Source organism: Trachypithecus francoisi, unplaced genomic scaffold (genome assembly GCF_009764315.1).
Source record: "Trachypithecus francoisi isolate TF-2019V2 unplaced genomic scaffold, Tfra_2.0 Lachesis_group19, whole genome shotgun sequence".
NCBI lineage: Eukaryota > Metazoa > Chordata > Mammalia > Primates > Cercopithecidae > Trachypithecus > Trachypithecus francoisi.
In genome coordinates this window covers 37,538,959-37,559,687 of record NW_022681464.1, presented here as the reverse complement: position 1 = coordinate 37,559,687, position 20,729 = coordinate 37,538,959, and the positions used below count along the sequence as shown (strand labels likewise).

At 38.6% G+C, this 20,729-nt stretch overlaps 1 protein-coding gene across 5 annotated transcripts in view; it reads right to left on the bottom strand.

Annotated features, from left to right (window-relative positions):
- The window catches only part of SMCHD1 (structural maintenance of chromosomes flexible hinge domain containing 1), a 151,134-nt gene that overhangs the window by 128,577 nt on the left and 1,828 nt on the right, over positions 1-20,729 (bottom strand). For all 5 annotated transcript variants that reach the window (XM_033178210.1, XM_033178208.1, XM_033178209.1 and 2 more), the window contains exons 2-5: positions 12,624-12,699; positions 11,830-11,991; positions 6,880-6,962; positions 6,095-6,225 (exon numbers count right to left, since the gene is read on the bottom strand). In XM_033178210.1, the coding sequence (XP_033034101.1) occupies positions 6,095-6,225; positions 6,880-6,962; positions 11,830-11,991; positions 12,624-12,699 (452 nt within the window). The remainder of the gene's footprint in view (positions 1-6,094; positions 6,226-6,879; positions 6,963-11,829; positions 11,992-12,623; positions 12,700-20,729) is intronic.

Sequence of the window (20,729 nt, the reverse complement as noted above, 5' to 3'; positions counted from 1 at the left end):
AAAAAAAAAAACTAGCCGGGCGAGGTGGCGGGCGCCTGTAGTCCCAGCTACTCGGGAGGCTGAGGCAGGAGAATGGCGTAAACCCGGGAGGCAGAGCTTGCAGTGAGCTGAGATCTGGCCACTGCACTCCAGCCTGGGCGACAGAGCGAGACTCCGTCTAAAAAAAAAAAAAAAAAAAAAAATTACAAGCCATGCAAAGAGATATTAAAGTATGGTTCACACATAGGAAAAAGAACAGTTGGTAGAAACTGTGGCAGAAGAAGTTTGGCTATTTTAATATATTCAAAGAACTGAAACTATGTATAATGAACTAAAAGAAAGTATAAGAAATGTATTTCACCAAACAGAGAGTATCAGTTGGATTAGAAATCATAAAAAAGAACTGAATAGAAAATCTAGATTTGGAAAAAAAAATAACCAAAATGAAAAAACCGCTTAAAAGACTCATGAGCCGATTTGAGTTGGCAGAAGAATCCATAAACTTGAAGGTGGATGATTGAAATTATTTAGTTTGAGGAACAAAAAGAAAAAAGAACAGATCTGTACTACAGAACACCATTAAGTATATGAATAAGAGGAGTCATAGAAAGAAAGGAGAGAAAGAATATTTGGAGGAAAAAAATGGCAAAAAAACTCCCAAAATTTGATGAAAAACTTTATTCTATATATCTGAGAAGCTCAATGAACTCTAAGTAGGATGAACCCATATCCACACCTAGACACATCAGCATTAAACCGTCAAAAGCCAGAGACAAAAAGAGAATCTCAAAAGCAATGAGAGAAGCAATCTGTTACACAGAAGGGATCCTCAAAACGATTTAACAGCTAATTTCTCATCAGAAACCATAAAGCCAGAAGGCAGTGAGCTAACATATTCAAAGTGTTGAAAGACAAAGACTGTCAACCAAGAGTTTTTACCCAGCACAAACAGCCTTCAAAAATAATCCCAGTACTTCGGGAGGCCGAGGCAGGCAGATCACAAGATCAAGAGTTCGAGAACAGCCTGGCCAATATGGTGAAACCTTGACTCTACTAAAAATACAAAAGTTAGTCGGGCATTGTGGTGTACGCCTGTAATCCCAGCTACTTGGGAGGCTGAGGCAAAAGAATCGCTTGAACCAGGGAGGCAGAGGTTGCAGCGAGCTGAGATTGCACTACCACTCCAGCCTGGACTAAAGAGCGAGACTCCCTCTCAAAAAAAGAAAAAGGAAAGATTAAGACATTCTCAGATAAAAAGTGAGGGAATTTGTCATTAGCAGATCTGCCCTAATGGAGCCACTAGACAAGACAGTCCTTTGGGCTAAAATACCAGGATATTAGAAAGTATTATAACTCAAATACACATGAAGAAATACAGAAAATAAGGTAGCGGTAATTACATAATTAGAAAAGACAAGCCAGGGGCAGCGGCTCACGCCTGTAATCCCAGCACTTTGGGAGGCCGAGGCGGGCGGATCACCTGAGGTCAGGAGTTCAAGACCAAACTGGCCAACATAGTGAAACCTCGTCTCTACTAAAAACACAAAAATTAGCCGGGAATAGTGGCATGTGCCTATAATCCCAGCATGTGCCTGTAAGCTCAGCCCAGGAGGCTGAGGCAGGAGAATCGCTGGAACCCAGGAGGTGGAGGCTGCAGTGAGCCAAGATCGTGCCATTACACTCCAGCCTGGGTGACAGAGCAAACACTCTCTCAAAAAAAGAAAGAACGAACGAACTAACTAACAAGACAAGACAAGACAGTACAAATGCATTATTTGTCAATCTTCTCCTATCTAATTCAAAAGATCAAGACATAAAATAGTAAGTATAAAACTCTAGTAACAGGGCTATAATGTGTAACGATCACATTTACATGAAAATAATAGTACACACAAGTGGGAGGAGAACAAAGCTAAGCAAGAGTGGTTTTTGTATACTACAGATAATGTCGTTGGCATTAATCCAGACTGTATTGTTATAAATTAAGATGCTGGTTGTAATCCCTAGAAAAACAACTAAAAATGTAGATTAACAACTATTGGCCGGCTGTGGTGGCTCACTCCTGTAATCTCAGCACTGTGGGTGGCTGAGGCAGGTGGATCGCTTGCGCTCAGGAGTTGGAGACCAGTCTGGGCAATACAGTAAGACTCCACCTCTACAAAAAATTAGCCAGGTGTGGTGACAAGCACCTGTGGTCCCAGTGACTTGGACTCTGCTCACTGCAGAGGTTGCAGTGAGCCAAGATAGCACCATTACACTCCAGCCTGAACAACAGAGCGAGATTTGTCTCAAACAAAAAATCAAAAAACAAAAAACAAAAAAACAAACAAAAAAAACTATTAAAAGAATATTAGTGGTTGCGAGGAGATAGAAAGTGACTACCACTTAATACAGGGTTTCTTTTGGAACTGTAAAAGGAATTAGTGGCGATGGTTGCACAATTTTGTTAACTCAAAACTACTGAACAGTATGCTTTAATACTGTCAATTTTATGATATGTAAATTTTATCTCCATAAAAGATCAATTCAATTAAGATAAATTTAAGACAGATTATAAGCCATTAACTGCATAATATGTGAATTTTACATCAAAATTAAAAATATTGAACCCTAGAAAATAATACGGACACTTTCAAAACTAGGAAAAAGTATAGCAATATTTATAACTTGTTTTGAACTGTATTAAAAAACCAGATAAACTAATGGTGGGACAGATATATAAGGAGTCAAGCAACTATCAACGGTAAAACCTAGGTGGGAGTATATAGGTATTTCCTGTAGAATTTCAACTTTTCTGTATATTTTTAAATGTTCATAATAAAATACTAAAGGAAAAAAAACAGCGCTGAGGAAACACTCAGATTCAGGTTGTGGACCATTCTACAAGAAAACTAGCCTAAACACTACAGAAAAATTAAAATATTATGAAAAACACAAAAGCTAGGGAAACTATAATAGAATGAAGGAGACTAGACATGACAACAGAAAAAAAACTTATGAAAATCTTATGTTAAATATTTTTGCACTAATGATAAATTTCTTAGATGTAATAATGATTTTGTAGTTATGTATGAGAATCCGCTTGTTCTCAAAATACACATGCTACAGTATTTGGGAGTGAAATGTCACAAACTGACAGCAGTGTACTTTCAAATGATTCAGAAAAGCAAAGTATGTGTGTGCAAGTGTGTAGACAGATCATAAATGTAACAAAACATTAACAACTAATAAATCTAGGTGAAGGATATATGGGTGCTAGTTCTTTCATCTTGTCTACTGGCTTGAAATGTTTCAAAATAAAAAGGGTGGGAGGAGGGAGTAGTACCCAGGTACATGAGTTACGAATATTTCCAAACTGAAATTCTCACGTCTCCCTCTACTCTCCCCGCTATCTACTATGCTACAGTCACAACAGCCTCCTTTCTGTCCTTCAAACAAAACAAGACTGTCACAATTTCAGTCTTTGCTTTGCTGGTGTTTCTTCTACCTGAAACACACTTCTTACAGACCTTTATTTGACTGCTTTCTTCTGACCATTCAAGCCTCCACTCAAATGTCATCTCAAAGAGGCCCTCTTCTCCAACCACCTTACCTAGAGGAGATGTGCATCAGCTCTATTATCCTACTTTTTTTCCTAGCAATCCATTCCTTCAACATTACTCTTACATTTTATTCATAGTAATAATAACTGAAATGCTTCTACATGTAATTTTTTGTGTTTACTTCTGTTTCTCTCTCCAATACCACATGAGCTACAGGTCAAGACTTAGTTGTTTAGTACTTTTAGCCTGTTCTTGCCTTTCTTCTACAGCCTGTCTTCTATGACATCCATCCTTGTATCCAGAAAAAAACAAATGGAAGGAGTAAATCAACTGAGCAGAAGCTAGAGGCTGAAGGGGTGTATCTGATGTTGATAGAAATTACAGTGGGTCAAGGAACTGATACTGGACTTAAAAGACAGTATAAGTACCTAGCAGCTATAACAAGTAATTGTTTACTGACACCAAATCCATAAAGCTAAGACTAAAACCAGCAGCAAAAAGATTTTTGCCAGAAATTACAATTTCCCTAATATTTGGTTAAATTTAAAAGTTTGCGTTGTTCTAAGAACTACAGAAAAATCAGTCAATGTCCCATGAATTCAGTTAAGATTTTCATTTCTTTCTACTCTTCTAGTTGATATGACTGATGTTTTTCTGACCATTTTGCCTAATCTACCATCTGTTCTACCTTCCCTTCTACCTAATACTTCTGTCATATGCTAAATCCTATCATCACACTATTTTTTTTTTTTTTTGAGACGGAGTCTCCCTCTGTCGCCCAGGCTGGAGTGCAGTGGCCGGATCTCAGCTCACTGCAAGCTCCGCCTCCCGGGTTTACGCCATTCTCCTGCCTCAGCCTCCCGAGTAGCTGGGACTACAGGCGCCCGCCGCCACGCCCGGCTAGTTTTTTTTGTATTTTTTTAGTAGAGACGGGGTTTCACAGTGTTAGCCAGGATGGTCTCGATCTCCTGACCTCGTGATCCGCCCATCTCGGCCTCCCAAAGTGCTGGGATTACAGGCTTGAGCCACCGCGCCCGGCCTCATCACACTATTAAAGACAGTGGTCTTTGCCTTCTCTCTGGCTCTCTATAAATCCTTTAAATGCCATATATTCAAGAAAATGGTGAAAGAGAATGCCTGCGGAGAAGTCTAGGCCAGGTGCAGTGGCTCATGCCTGTAATCCTAGCACTGTGGGAGGCTGAGGAGGGTGGATCACCTGAGGTCAGGAGTTCCAGACCAGACTGGTTAACATGGTGAAACCCCGTCTCTACTAAAAATACAAAAAATAGTCAGGCATGGTGGTGGGTTCCTGTAGTCCCAGCTACTTGGGAGGCTGAGGCAGAAGAATCATCTGAACCTGGGAGGCACAGGTTGCAGTGAGCCAAGATTGCACCACTGCACTTTAGCCTGGACAACAGACCAAGACTTTGTCTCAAAAAAGAAAAAAAAAAGTCTGAGGTCAGGAATGAGAATAACTAAAATGACAGCTTCTACAGTTTGTATTTATTGACTGTTTACCATATGCCAGGCTCTGTCCTAAGGATTCTACATGTACTAACTCACTTAGTTGTCACAAAACCTCATGGGATAATATCCCCATTTTATGGCTACGTAAGCTGAGGCACGGAGAAGTAAAGGAAGTTGACCAATGTCACACACTGTAATTAGTAAGTGGCAAGGCTAGAATCCAAACCAGGTCAAATGACACAAGAGTCTTTGTTTTTCATACTACGTTGTCTCTTACAATGGAACTGTTAAGTCTTTACTAATTTGATTAAAATTCTGAGGGTGCTGAAATTTTAGAAGCAAGAAGATGAATGCGCTAACTATATTAACACAATGAGATTGATCCTTAAATGTGGGTGACTTTTCTTGACAAGGAAAAGAACAAAGCAGGTTATGAACACATACCAACTATTTAATAAGAATGCCGAGACTCTTCCCAAGTATGTTGTTAGAAGTACAGCAACATAGCTTTAAAATATCAAAAGACTTGTGGGTCAAAGCTCTTCTCTAGAGTTCCACTAATATCCCAAGGATCTAAATCTTTTTTACATCTGATGGCTTTTAGCATATTTTGTTTTCCCTGTGACATCCTCATTCAGGATATTTTCTACAAGCACATTCTGATATATAACTCCACTAGATTCCACTCCTGAATGTTTTGCAAAAAGAGCTCTGAAAGTAGAGCAACAGTGAGCTCCACAGAACCACATGCAGTTTTAGGTATTTTGCAAATGGTATGAAGTGATTTCTAAAACCCATTTTAAAACCATTCTACTGCTTTAGAGGCTATACAGAGTTAGGAAAGGGGAAAAGTTCTAAGGTACCCAACATATCAACTCCACATACCTCAGGAAATGCAAAATGAGCTGTTTAATGGAATGGCACAGTATTATATAGTTCTAACTATTTCTAAGTATCAATCATAAAAATTCTATAATATGAAACCCAAATAAATACGCGGATAACAGTAAAACCTCCAATGTATCATATGCATTCAAAGGCAAACCAGTTTTTTATCCTTATTAAAATACATAGCTACCCACACACAAAAAAAAAGGTTTTCTAACCTTTCAAAGTCACCTTGTCTTGTGAATTTTGACAACCTATACACGGCCCAGTTGTTAAGCTGTTTAGAGGTCATTCCTCTTCCATTATCTATCACTGCAACAGCAGGTTTTCCTTGTGTTTCATCAAAAAGCTATGAAACAAAAGAAGTTCAAAATGACAGGAAAAATCAAATCAATATTTAAAACATGAAAAGTTAAATATGAAAAAAATGACTCAATGGGCTCACTTATACATTACTGATGGAAGTGCAAATTAATACAATTTTCTGAAAGGCACTTCAGCAGCAGTATGTATCAAAAGCCTCAGAATTCTTCATGTCCTTTAGCCTAGAAATTCCATTTCTCAGAATTCAACTTAAGGAAATATTCAGAGACATGTACAAAGGTGTGCAAGAATGTTCATCATTCCGGCATTCCTTCCAGTGGCAAAAATACAGGAAAAAAATCTAAATGTTCAACAATAGAACACAAACTACACAATTTACATTACAGCCAATAAGCCACTGCAACAACAGATTGTACTGCAGAACATTCATGATACGGCACATGTTAACAATGTACTGTTAAGGGAAAGCAGAAGATTACAAAAAAGCAAAGGTACATATACATGTATGTGTATATACATGCATAGGAAAAAAACATGAAAAAACTTTAACAACGGATGAAGAAATATCTGACAATTATTTATACTTTTAGTTTTACTTTTATTTTCTACTTTTCTCCAATAAACTTTTATTACTCTTACAAAAAGAAAGTTAAATTGTTTTACAGTATTATTTCCTTACCAATTTGATCTGTATTCTTCTAACCCCAATGTTACGAGAAGTAGCAGACAATGAATTGTCAATTAATTCCGCAAGAGCAAATGCTGCAAGAGATTAAGAAAACATTGCTTAACTTTTCCCTCCCACATACTTTATATAAAAGTTCAAAGAAGAAGAAACTATCAAGTACCTTAAAGCCAAAGAGCTAGAATTAAAGTATTATCCTGATCCTAATGATATAATACATAATAAAGGCATCATCACCAATCACCACCAGCATCAAAAAAGCAGTCATCAATCAGTACTTGTATGGCACTATACAGCATGAGTCAGCCAGCCATGATTCCTGGCTTCAAGAAGTTTATAATCTAAAGACAGACATACAGACATTAAGAGACAAACAGAAGACCATAACCGTAAAATCAAATAGTCTGTGGTATGTAATTACATCATGCACAAGTCCAAAGTAAGCACATTTGGAAATACGGGGCAAATATAAAGTAATAAGTGTCTCTCTTTTTTTTTAATTTCATATACTGCTCATGTGCAAAATAAGTGTTTCTTGAAAGCTAATTTGCATATAGGATTCTTATGACTAACACATTTTTCAAGTGGCAGAATGCATTTGCTCAATTGACACAGAACTGCTATTGATTCACTACCACACCACCAATCTGACATTCAATTTATCACTGGCTCAACATTAACTAATATTCTCCTTTCTTCAAGGTCACTATTCACACTATTTCCTGCTTTTATCCCCTTAGTAAAAAGAAAGGGAACATATCAAATTTATGTATCTTAATTCTGCAGAAGCTTAACCCAACAAAAGCTGGTCAAGGCAGGAGGATCACCTGAGGTTGGGGGTTCGAGACCAGCCTGACCAGCATGGAGAAACTCCATCTCTACTAAAAATACAAAATTAGCCAGGCGTGGTGGTGCATGCCTGTAATCCCAGGAACTCATGAGGCTGAGGGAGGAGAATCGCTTGAACCCAGGAGGCGGAGATTGTGGTGAGCCGAGATCAAGACATTGCACTCCAGCCTGGGCAACGAGCGAAACGCCATCTCAAAAAAAAAAAAAAAGAATTAAAGATTCACTCCTCAATTTTTTTTTTTTTTTAGATGCAGTCTCCCTCTGGTGCCCAGGCTGGAGTGGCAGTGGCATGATCTCAGCTCACTATAAGCTCCACCACCTGGGTTCAAGCGATTCTCCTGCCTCAGCCTCTCAAGTAGCTGGGATTACAGGCACCCACCTCCACGCCTGGCCAATTTTTGTATTTTTAGTAGAGACGGGGTTTCACCATGTTGCCCAGGATGGTCTCAAACTCCTGACCTCAAGTGATCTGCCCGCTGTGGCTTCCAAAGTGCTGGGATTACAGGCGTGAGCCCGGAGGAGATTCACTCAATTTTAAAATATTTAAGCACCTACTATGTGCCAGGCATTGTTCTAGGAACTGAACAAAGCAGATGAAGGTTCTGTTTTTATGGACTTAACATTCTAATGGAGGAATATGGGAAAGAAGATATAAACATAATAAATTCTACAGCATGTTAGAAGATGGTTTGTGCAATGGAGAAAAAAGAAACAGCAGAGAAATGAAATAAAGTAACAGTAAAGACACAGAGGGAATACAGTTGCAATTAAATACAGCAAGTTTTGTTGAGAAGACAGCAGATAACCAAGACTTGGAGGAAGTGAAGAAAGGCTAACTGGAGGAAGAGCATTTCAAGCAGAGGGCCCTAAGCTGAGAATATGGATGGCACTGAAGGGGAGTGAAAAAGTAAGAAAGGTAGTAGAAACAAAGTCAGATAAGTACAAAGCAGAGCTAGTAAGGTTCTGCAGGCAACTGTAACGACTTTGGCTTTTACTCTTAGTGAAATGGGGAGCCATGAGTGTTTTCAGCAGAAGAGTGACACAATCTGATTTCTCAAACCTTTATGGACAGGGATGAAAAGACAGGTACCAGAAACTACCAGTTAGTGTAATCTGGGTGGATACGATGGTGCCTCCACACCAGGTGGTAGCAATAGAAATGGTGAGAAATGGTCATTTTAAGACAAAACATTGAGAATAGGACCCAAAGGATTTTCTGTCAGATTAAATAAGAGGTTTGAGAAATAAAAGTATCAATTTGATTTTTGGCCTGTGCTGCAGGAAGGACACAGTAATAATCAATTCAGATGGGGGAAACTGTGTGTGGTATAAAATTCAGTGAGCAGATGAGGGTTCCCATTTTAGACATCCTAGAGAAGATGCCACATTGGCAGCTGGATGGATAAAACTGGAATTCAAGAGATAAACCCGGCACCATTTTCAATATTTAACTAAAAATTACCATTTCTTACCTCTTCCTTGTGACACTCACTTCCGTAATGATGTTATTTAGAACCATGAGATAGGACCTGATGACTAAGTGAGGAAGTAAGATACAACATAAAGGGCAAGGACTAAGCCCGAAGGCACTTCAACAGTAAGAAGGTGGGGAGAGAAGAAAGGGCAGGCAGTGAGGTAAGAAGAAAATCAAGGTGCTTATAATCCCAGGGCTTTGAGAGACCAAGGCTCTCAATAATTTGAGGCCAGCAATTCAAGACCAGCCTGGGCAACATAGCAAGACTCCATCTCTACAAAGAAAATTTTATTTTTATTTTTAATTTTTAGAGACAGAGTCTCACTCTGTTGCCCAGAATGAAGTGCAGGGGTGCAGTCATAGCTCACTGTAGCCTCAAATTCCTTGGGTCACTCAAGCAATCCCCCTGCCACTGCCTCCCAAGTAGCTAAGCAAGGCATGCACCAAAACGTCCAAATAATTTCTGTATTTTTTTGTAAAGATGGGGTCACATTGTGTACCCCAGGCTGGTCCTAAAGTCCTGGTCTCAAGTGATCTTCCCACCTCGACCTCTCAAAGTGCTGGGATTACAGGCATGAACCACTGCATCCAGCTACAATTTTTTTTTTTTAATTAGCTGGGCATGGTGGTATGCACTTGTAGTCCTAGTCATTCAGGAGACTGAGGCAGGGGGATTGCTTACGCTTAGGAGTTTGAGGCTACAGTGTGCTGTGGTCATGCCACTGCAAAAAGGAAGAAAATCAAGAAAAACATGGACTCTCAAAAGTCAAGCGAGAAAAGTATATCAAAAAGGAAGAAGTACCAAAACAATCTCTAACACTTTAAGAAAAATTAGAACTGAAAATTAAAAATTGATCACTGGATTTAGTTGTTGGTGACCATAAAAGAGTGGGTACAGTAGAGTGGTAGGTGAAAATGTCTGGTCAGAGTAGGAAAGAATGGGAGGAAGAGAAGTACTGCTGATAGCAAATGCAGTCAGCTCTCTGGAAGAGTTTTGCCATAAACAGAATCAAAAAATTTTAGGCAGTAGCCAGTGAAGAAAGTAAGACTTTAGTGTTTTTAAGATGGGAGAAGAGCTTTTCTGTACAAAAAGAACAACATGATAGGTAATAAATGTACTAGTTATATATTCAAGCTCTGAAGTCACTCTCCTAAAGTTTAAATGCTGGCTCCACTACTCCCTAGTAGTGTGGCCTTGGGCAAGTTACCTAAAATCTCTTAGTCTCAGTTAATTCTGCAAAACAGGATCTTTACCTAAATTATTTTCTAACATTAGCTGCCACACAGGATTAAGGAGTAAATGAGACAATGCTCATAAGTACTTGGTATAATGCCTGGCACTGTAGCTGATAGTAATGATAGTAGCGGTAGTGTTATGTTAAGAAAGCACACAAAGATTTAGCCAGAAGAACATTCAGTGTCATTTGTAACCATAACAAAATTAAAAACAACCTAAATGTCTAATAGAAGAACACTGTTCAGACTGGGCATGGTGGCTTATACCTGTAATCCCAGCACTTTGGGAGGCTGAGGCGGGAGGATCACTTAGGTCAGGAGTTCGAGACCAGCCTGGTCAACATGGTGAAACTCCGTCTCTACTAAAAACACAAAAATTAGCCAGGTGTGGTGGTGCATGCCTGTAATCCCAGAAACTCGGGAGGCTGAGGCAGGAGAATCACTTGAACTCAGGAGGCAGAGGTTGCGGTGAGCCAAGATCACACCGCTGCACTCCAGCTTGGGTGACAGAGAGACTCTGTCTCAAAAAAAAAAAAAAAAAAAGAAAAAGAATACTGCTGAAATAAATTATATTACCTAAATATTATCAAAATATACACAGAGAGACATATATATTAAAAGATATTCACTTTATTTTTAAACAAAATGTAGGTTAAAGAAGTATGCACCATATAAAACCATTAAAAATCAAATAATATGAAAAGTTCTGAAATGATAAACACCAAAGTGTTAGCGGTGGTTATGTCTGGGTAATAGTGATATTATTTATGTTCTTTTTGCTTATCTATGTTTTCTAATTTCCTGCAAACAAGAATACACATATAATGAGAAAAAAATAATTTTAATACAAAAGTTTATGATGAACATGTAAGCAGTATTAAGACACTTTGGCAAGTCCAGAGAGGATTCAGTAAACCAACCGATTTGTAAAGATCACTAGCAAATGGTCCAGAGACACGACAGAAACTAGCAAGTAGTAAAGGTAGAAGGAAATGATAAAGACATGGAAATATGAACACAAACTTCTTACTTACGCAATCTAGCTATATGTATTTGCAAAGTAAAACAACTATTTTCTTAATTGGGAAAGGTCTATGACAGGCCAGGAAATCAGGAGACGAGAGTATACAGGAGATGGAAAGCTGTATAGGTACAAGACCCCTTATGAGCTGAAAAGAAAAGTTCTACTAGTAGGTTAGCTTTAAAGGACAGTTTTTTTTCACTGAAGATGACATAGGTAGAAGACATAATGATACTGTGATGAATCTGAGTAAGAAAGAAAAAGTGTAATAAGATGATATATAAAAAGTGAAGGAATGGGACATGTGATCAGGGGATAAAGGCAGGTAATAGTTTATCAAAATTAGCATGAATGGGATACTTACGCAAAGGATTTTGTCCTTCACTGGCATAATATTCATACATGCCACTTTTAACCAGTGTGTCATAGTGAGGTAAGAAGTCAATTCGTTCTTTCGTAGCTGTCAGTAGTAACTGATTGACTGACTGTAGCAGGTACAAGGTGACTCCATCTTTAACAGTTTCATCTGTAATCAACAGTGAAAATCATAAGCGCTAGGTCAGCATCAGAAACTCAATGAACTTATAATTGTGAATATACAAACTCTATCTATGAAATATCTTTAATGATGGTAAAGAAAAACCCCCAATCATCTACCTGTAAACAAAGTCATGTTAAGGATATTAATGAAACAAGCACAAATACTTCCATTCATTTGAAACACTCAGTTTTTAATAGGTTAAACTACCACAGGAAATCAGACGAGGATCTAAAATAGAGTGGTGTCAACATAAACGGAGAATCGTTAAATTCAGATGGAATCAGGCATGAAAAACCAACAGGTCTTGGGAAACTAGGTTAAAAAAAGATAATGGAATAATCCAAGTTGGTTAGGAAAATCAGCTTCAGAAGATTGGTGCTAGGCAGAATCATCTTCTGTAGCCATAACTGGTATCAACTATTTTTCTATAATCAAGCTTGAAAAATAAAACCTCTGTGCAAACTATGCACATACAGCCAGTTTCCTCCCTCATCCCAACAAATTAACAAAAATCATCAACAGATTTAGATGCATATCTAATAAAATAGTTATTGCTATACCACATACTAGATCTTATTAAATATAAAAGCATGAACTTAGTAACACAGTTTACCTACCAAAATTATCACAGGTAATTTCTTTCCTACTTGTTGTTGTAATAACAAATTTTTCTTCAGGTGAAATGCCAAGTGTCTATCCAAAATAAGAAATAAAATCACTTATTACACAAAGAAAATAAATGTATTATTCAAATTTATAAAAATATGAAAACATTGACAGTACATAATTTTGTAACAATTACTACACTTATCTAGAAAATATAAAACTCAGTATATTTAAATTTTGCCTTTGCATAATTAATAGAGCATAAATCTATACAAACTACTTAACGAGGTCATTTTTTTCTGCTACTATAAGCAACCTAGGAACACTAGTGATTAGCTAAAACGTTTTGAAAGAGTTTTAACATCATCAGCAGGACCCACCCAGACAAAAGACATAGTATTTCATACCAATGTACAAGTTATCAACTTACTTGGAACAAAGTTTTAACATAACTCATGTTCATATAGACTAGATATTTAAGTATGCAAAAACAAAATAGAAGAAAACAGAAGTTAGCATTTTATAGTACAGAGGGAAGATAGCCATGCTTTGTAAGACATACAGGTCCATTCAAAAGAATAATTTTAAAAATTAAAGCAAATTATAAATTAGAGGGAAACTGGCCGGGCGCAGTAGCTCATGCCTGTAATCCCAGCACTTTGGGAGGCCAAGGCCGTCAGATCACAAAGTCAGGAGTTCGAGACCAGCCCGGCCAGCATGGTGAAACCCCGTCTCTACTAAAAATACAAAAATTAGCCGGTGTGGTGGCACACATCTGTAATCTCAGCTACTCAGGAGGCTGAGGCAGGAGAATTGCTTGAACCAGGGAGGCGGAGGGTGCAGTGAGCCAAGATCACGCCACTGCACTCCAGCCTGAGCAACAGAACGACACTCTGTCTCGTAAAAAAAAAAAAAACAAAAAAAAAAAATTAGAGGGAAATTGCAACAAGAAACAAAAGGTTGGTATCCTTAACAGACAAAAAGCCTTCATAAATCAAGACAAGGATCAACAAAGAGAAAAAGTGAAAAGACAAAAAAATGAAAAGGAGAAAATACAAATGACCAATGAACACATGAACTGTAAAATCTCAATCAAAAAATGAGGATTAGAAAAGCGGTTAACATTTTCATTTACATTAAAATTAAAAGATACATGCTCTGTCTAAAATGAAACAATACAGCAATATACAGTTAAGAGAAAAGGCTTCTGGTTCAGGTAGTAATGGACTAGTCTAAATTAACATTCTTATTGAAAACAACTAAAAAATCTAAATTAGTGATACTCAAATCCTCAAAAATGATATTAATAAAAATCATTATTGTTCACTACTGGAATGAGCTAGGGCACTAACTTCTTACTCTGAACACTGACAAATTAAAGGCAAAGAACAAATTATTTACACTGCTTTTCTTGTATCAGTGGTATTTCAGGGTAACCAAAATAGCTCTAGCTGATGATGCAACGTTGTTCTTTAAAGAATTCCAGCTAATAAATACAAGAGGAGTGGCAAAACAGATCAAAACCTCCTTATGAAGACATCCTGCTGAAATCACGTGAATTCCAAGGTTTTAATGTTAGCGCTGCTAAGAGTGGGTGAAACACCACGCACCATGTGCCTCCCAATGTCATGCCATATGAAGTATCAGCACTACCTACAAAGTATTATTTGCCTCCTGACCCCAAAGAAGTTGAACCTAAATCAAATCAAGCCTTTAAAGCTAACTTCTAGTTTACAGAATATATACAGAGATAAAACAAATTAAGTAACATCGAAAAAGAGCACAAACAAATCCATAATGTGGAATATTAAAGACCTAGTTGATTTCTTCAAGAGGTCAACTGCAGGAAAACTAAAGAGCCTGGGGGAAGAGGAATTTGCTCAAATGCTTTAAATTGAAAATAATTAGGAAACACAAAAAAACCAGTTTAACGTGAGGACTACGGCAGATCCTGATTTAAACCAACTATAAAAAGATACTTTTAAACATTCAGAGAACTCAATATGGACAGGGACATTAGATAATATTAAAAATGCTTAATTTTAATGGTTTGATAATACATATTCATGCTGAAGTATATGGGGTGAAATGACCTAAGACTTAGAATATGCCTTAAATACATTACAAAAGACAAAAATGATGCTAGTGTGGTAAATTCCTGTTAACTTGAATCTGGATGAGTACACTGGGGTTCATAACACGATTCTCTCTTTGTATGTGTCCAAAGCTTTTCATAAGAAGATTTCTACTTTAAAATATCCTGGAATAGACCAGTGGAAGAGAATAGAGGGCCCTAAGACAGGTCCACATATATATGCATGGAGAGACTAGCAAACTAGAGAGGTGACATTACAAATTGGTGGGGAAAGAATAAATTATCCAATGAATGATATTAAGACAACCAGTTGTCTCAACATGGAAACAGATAAAATCCGCACCTTAACTTACACAAAAATAAATTCCAGGAGAATTAAAGCAGCTGTACTTTAGCCCAAAATTGTAAAAGGAAACATAAGGAAATAATTTTGAGTGAACATAAAGGGATTTCTGAAAAGGTACAAACAGTGGGCCAGGCACAGTGGTTCACAGCTGCAATCCCAGCACTTTGGGAGGCCAAGGTGGGTGGATTGCTTGAGCTCAGGAGTTGGAGACCTGTCTGGGCAATGTGGTAAAACCCCATCTCTACAAAAAATGGAAAAAAAAAAAAAATAACGGCATGGTGGTGCACACGTGTAGTCACAGACACTCAAAGAGGCTGAGGTTGGAGGATCCCCTGAGCCTGGGAGGCCGAGGCTGCAGTGAGCCGTGATCACACACTACTGCACTCCAGCTTGGGTGACTTCTGAGTGAGACCCTGTCTCAAAAGATGCAAATAGCACAAGTCATAAAGAAAAAGACCCAGACAACATAAAAAGATCAACATCACTAGTTATCAGAGAAATTAATATCACTTATTCTCATCAGGTAGCCAAAAATGTTAAATTCTGAGCCCATCAAGTGTAGGCCTCTGTACAGAGAAATGCACTGCTGATATGACTGAAAAAAAGTCAAATATAAAGAAAGTAATTAATTTGGCATACTTTAGTAAACTTAAAAGATACTCATATTCCATGCAATTCCACCCTAGACAAATAAAGCCATAAACATAAACTGACTGGGAAGATTCTATTTGTTTAACAGAGACAAAATCTGACCTTACAGATTTTTATTAGGTTTTATATAACCATGACAGTGGTGTATTTTTTATTTCATTACTACTTTTTTATTTCTATGATGTCCCAATTTTTTTTGTTTGTTTTTTGTTTTTTTGTTGTTGTTGTTGTCATTGTTGTTGAGACAGTAGTCTCGCTCTGTTGCCCAGACTGGAGTGCAATGGCACGATCTCAGCTCACTGCAAGATCCGCCTCCCAGGTTCACACCATTCTCCTGCCTCAGCCTCTCAAGTAGCTGGGACTACAGGCGTGTGCCACCACACCTGGCTAATTTTTGTATTTTTAGTAGAGACAGAGTTTCACCATGTTGGCCAGGCTGGTCTCAAACTCCTGACCTCAGGTGATCTGCCTGCCTCGGCCTCCCAAAGTGCTGGGATTAGAGGCGTGAGCCACCAGGCCTGGCCAATGTCTCACTTGTTATATCATATAATTATGCATCCTGTAGAACAAAATGTGCTTTTATAGTTACTGAAAAACTATGTGCAAATGATTTTTTTAAGATCTATGTTCATCTAAAAAGTATTTATATCTAATTATTCTATATAATCCCATATAAGTCTAATTTTTTTTATTTTTTAAAGTTTAAGTACTTTTCTAGGATAATTGCATATAATAGTTCATTTAGCCTTCACTAACTACATAGAAGACTCCCCCTATTTCCCAGCTGTCAAATTATCTACAGATAGGAATGCTAGCACTTTATTCTCCTCTTCAAACATTGACAACTGTGTTATCATTCCTGACCATCTAATTGTATCCAGTTTTGCCTGTATTTTCCTGCACTGGACCAAAGAGTTCATTTTCTTCTGATTTTTAATCCACATTAAAAACCCACAGATTTTTAATCCACAAAAACCCACAGATTTTTAGTCTATAAATCTATTATTATTCAATTAAGACACACAAACTATCTTTTTTTTTTTTTTAAGTTCCTGGATACATGTGCAGAACATACAGGTTTGTTACACAGATATACAAGTGCCATGGTGGTTTACCACATCTATCAACCCATTATCTAGGTTTTAAGCCCCACATGCATTAGGTATTTGTCCTAATGTTCTCCCTCCCCTTGCCTCCTACTCTACAACAGGTCCTGGTGTGTGATGTTCCCCTCCCTATGTCCATGTGTTCTCACTGTTCAACTCCCACTTATGAGAGAGAACACACAGTGTTTGGTTTGCTGTTCCTGTGTTAGTTTGCTGAGAATGATGGCTTCCAGCTTCATCCATGTTCCTGCAAAGGACATGATCTCATGTTTTTTTATGGCTGCATAGTATTCCATGGTGTATATATGCCACATTATCTTTATCCAGTTGATCATCAATAGGCATTTGGGTTGGTTCCAAGTCTTTACTACTGTAAATAGTGCTGCAATAAACTTTAAAATTAATCCATAATAAAAATCCATGGTTTTTAATCCACATCAAAAATCCACATTAAATATCCATGGATTTTCATCCATATTAAATATCCATGGATTTTTCACAGGGCACAGTGGTTCATGCCTGTAATCCCAGCACTTTGGGAGGCCGAGGTGGGTGGATCACCTGAGGTCAGGAGTTCCAGACCCCCCTGGCCAACATGGTAAAACCCCATCTCTACTAAAAACACAAAAATTAGCCGGACATGACGGCTGGAGCCTGTAATCCCAGCTATTCGGGAGGCTGAAGTAGAAGAATCGCCTGAACTTGGGAGGCGGAGGTTATAGTAAGCCAAGATTGCACCACTGCACTCCAGCCTGGGTGACAACAGTAAAACTCCATCTCAAAAAAAAAAACAAAACATGGATTTTTAATATATAAATCTATTATTTAATTAAGACACACAAACTATTTGTTTTCCCTGCTTCATCTATAAAAATTATTTGTTGAATTCACAATTTTTCTAAGTATTTTATTTGATTATCGTTTGCTTGCTTTTTGAGACAGAGTCTCGCTCTGCCACCCAGGCTAGAGTGCAGTGGTGTGTTCTCGGCTCACTGCAACTTCCGACTTCCGGGTTCAAGTAATTCTCCCTGCCTCAGCCTCTCCAGTAGCTGGGATTACAGGCACCCACCACCAGATCCAGCTAGTTTTTGTATTTTTAGTAGAGATGGGGTTTCACCATGTTGGCCAGGCTGATCTCTAATTCCTGACCTCAGGTGATCCACCCGCCTCAGCCTCCCAAAGTGTTGGGATTACAGGCGTAAGCCACCATGCCAGCCCCAACGTCTCTTAAATATTTAAGGACCAACTGACTTGCAGTGCGTAAAATGATTACCCACCAAAATGATCAGTTAATTTTATTTTTAAAATTATTTTCTTTCACTATCTCTGAACAACAGGAAATGTTCATCCATGGATTAGTCAGAAACTACATACCTTAATTAGCATTGCTCTGAAACTCTGCAAACTAGCCAGCTTTTAATGTGGCTCCATTATATTTTGTTCCCCTACTATGGCACTTGCTACGCAATTGTTTTCTGCTTTTTTTTTCCCCCAAAATATCAGGTTTATTGCAGAAACTGATGAGTAAATCTTACATTAAAATACAAAGCACCTAGAATACAGCCGCAAAACAAAAAACACTGGAGCCACACAAAGGAAAAAATAGACAACTTCTTCAAATGGGTGGTGGTGGGATATGCACTCATGGGGCTTAATATCTGGGCATATTTAAGGATTAACCAAATGAGTCATCTTCTAATCGTTGATTCTGCAAGACCATAAGGGCTCAAGTGAGTCAACAGCTGCTTATCAGAGGTCTAAGGGCTTCTTGCAGATTTGTCCTTTCCATTTCTTCCCTCTCCTTTTCCATGAGGTGAACTTTATTCAAACAACAATTTAGAGCCCGGCGTGGTGGCTCACACCTGTAATCCCAGGACTTTGGGAAGCCAAGGCAGGTGGATCATCTGAGGTCAGGAGTTCAAGATCAGCTTGGCCAACGTGGCAAAACCCCATCTCTACTAAAAGTACAAAAATTAGCCAGGCGGGGTGGCAGGCACCTGTAATCCCAGCTACTCAGGAGGCCGAGGCAGGAGAATCGCTTGAACCTGGGAGACAGAGGTTGCAGTGAGCCAAGATGGCGCCACCGCACTCCAGCCCGGGTGAGAGCGAGACTCTGTCTCAAAAAAACATAAATAAATAAACAACAGTTTAGGATCATCCATAATACTGCCTGACACTACAAACATTTATTGGTTTAATTTACATTATAACAAAAACTTTAGTATATTATTTTGTCTCTTCCCCTAAGGACAAAAGTGATGGTTCTAATAAAGTGTGTGGAGTAGTGAGAAAAATATATATATATATATATTCACTTTGGAATCAAACTGACCTAAATTCCAAACCCAGTTTCACTGCTTGTTGACCATGTAATCTCAGATTATTAATTCAGTGACAATTCAATTCTTCGAGTACGTAATGGAGACAAAGTTATGGGATCAGAGGCATAATCTAATCCCACCACTTTGGGAGGCCGAGACGGGCGGATCACGAGGTCAGGAGATCGAGATCATCCTGGCTAACCCGGTGAAACCCCGTCTCTACTAAAAAAAAATACAAAAAACTAGCCGGGCGAGGTGGCGGGCGCCTGTAGTCTCTGCTACTCGGGAGGCTGAGGCAGGAGAATGGCGTAAACCCAGAAGGCGGAGCTTGCAGTGAGCTGAGACCCGGCCACTGCACTCCAGCCTGGGCGGCAGAGCGAGACTCCATCTCAAAAAAAAAAAGAAGTCTAACAGCCTGGCGCGGTGGCTCAAGCCTGTAATCCCAGCACTTTGGGAGACCGAGACGGGCGGATCACGAGGTCAGGAGATCGAACATGGTGAAACCCTGTCTCTACTAAAAACTACAAAAACTAGCCGGGCTAGGTGGCGGCGCCTGTAGTCCCAGCTACCCGGGAGGCTGAGGCAGGAGAATGGCGTGAACCCGGCAGGCGGAGCTTGCAGTGAGCTGAGATCTGGCCACAGCACTCCAGCCTGGGTGACAGAGTGAGACTCCGTCTCAAAAAAAAAAAAAAAGAAGTCTAACAACAAAAAAGTTCGCCTTCCCAGCCTTCTTTCTTCTTACTAGTTGGTTCCTCTCATTTTTAACTAAATTTAAAATGTTTTTTAGCAGGATAAAGTGGGAGGAAGGAGGAAAATAATTAGTTAAAAGAAATATTTTCCTTGGCTTCCCAGTTGAAATATTGAAGGAAGGAATAAATACCTCTGTTCCCTACAGCAAAGAATGCCATTTGAGGAGTATAACAGAACGAACAGAGGTTCTGGGTTTGAATACTAACTTGAATTTTACTATCTGAGTAATGAGTCACCATCTCCAAGACTGTGTTTATACTTCTGTAATAATAGGCCACTTATACTTCCTCTATTTATCTAAGAGTTACCGAGACATCTTACAAGAAAAAAGAGGGAAATAGTGCATTTCTAGAGGAAGGGTAAAGTAGCAAAACATTTTCAAAAAGCAATTTTAAAATACGAAACAAGAGCTTTAAAGATGTGTCTCATCTTTGATCCAGTTCTAAGATTTCAAACTAAGCAAGCAATAATAAAGACATAAAAGGCTATGTATTAAAAGACGTTTTTCCGCCGGGTGCAGTGGCTCACACCAGTAATCCCAGCACTTCGGGAGGCAGGTGGACCTCCTGAGCCCATGAGGTCGAGACGAGCCTGGGCAACATAGCAAAAACCCCGTATGTACGAAAAATACGAAAAAAAAAAAAATAGCTGGGCATGGTGGCTACTTGGGAGACTGAGGTGGGAGGATCACCTGAGCCCGGGCATATCTGAGCCTGGGAAAATATTCATTATAGCATTAGTTAAAATCAAAAAAATAGAAGTAATGTAAACTTCAACAGAAAGGAGAGATTTGGTTACGTAAATAGTGGTAGCAAATGGACCATTTCCAATTTTGACTTGAAGACCTA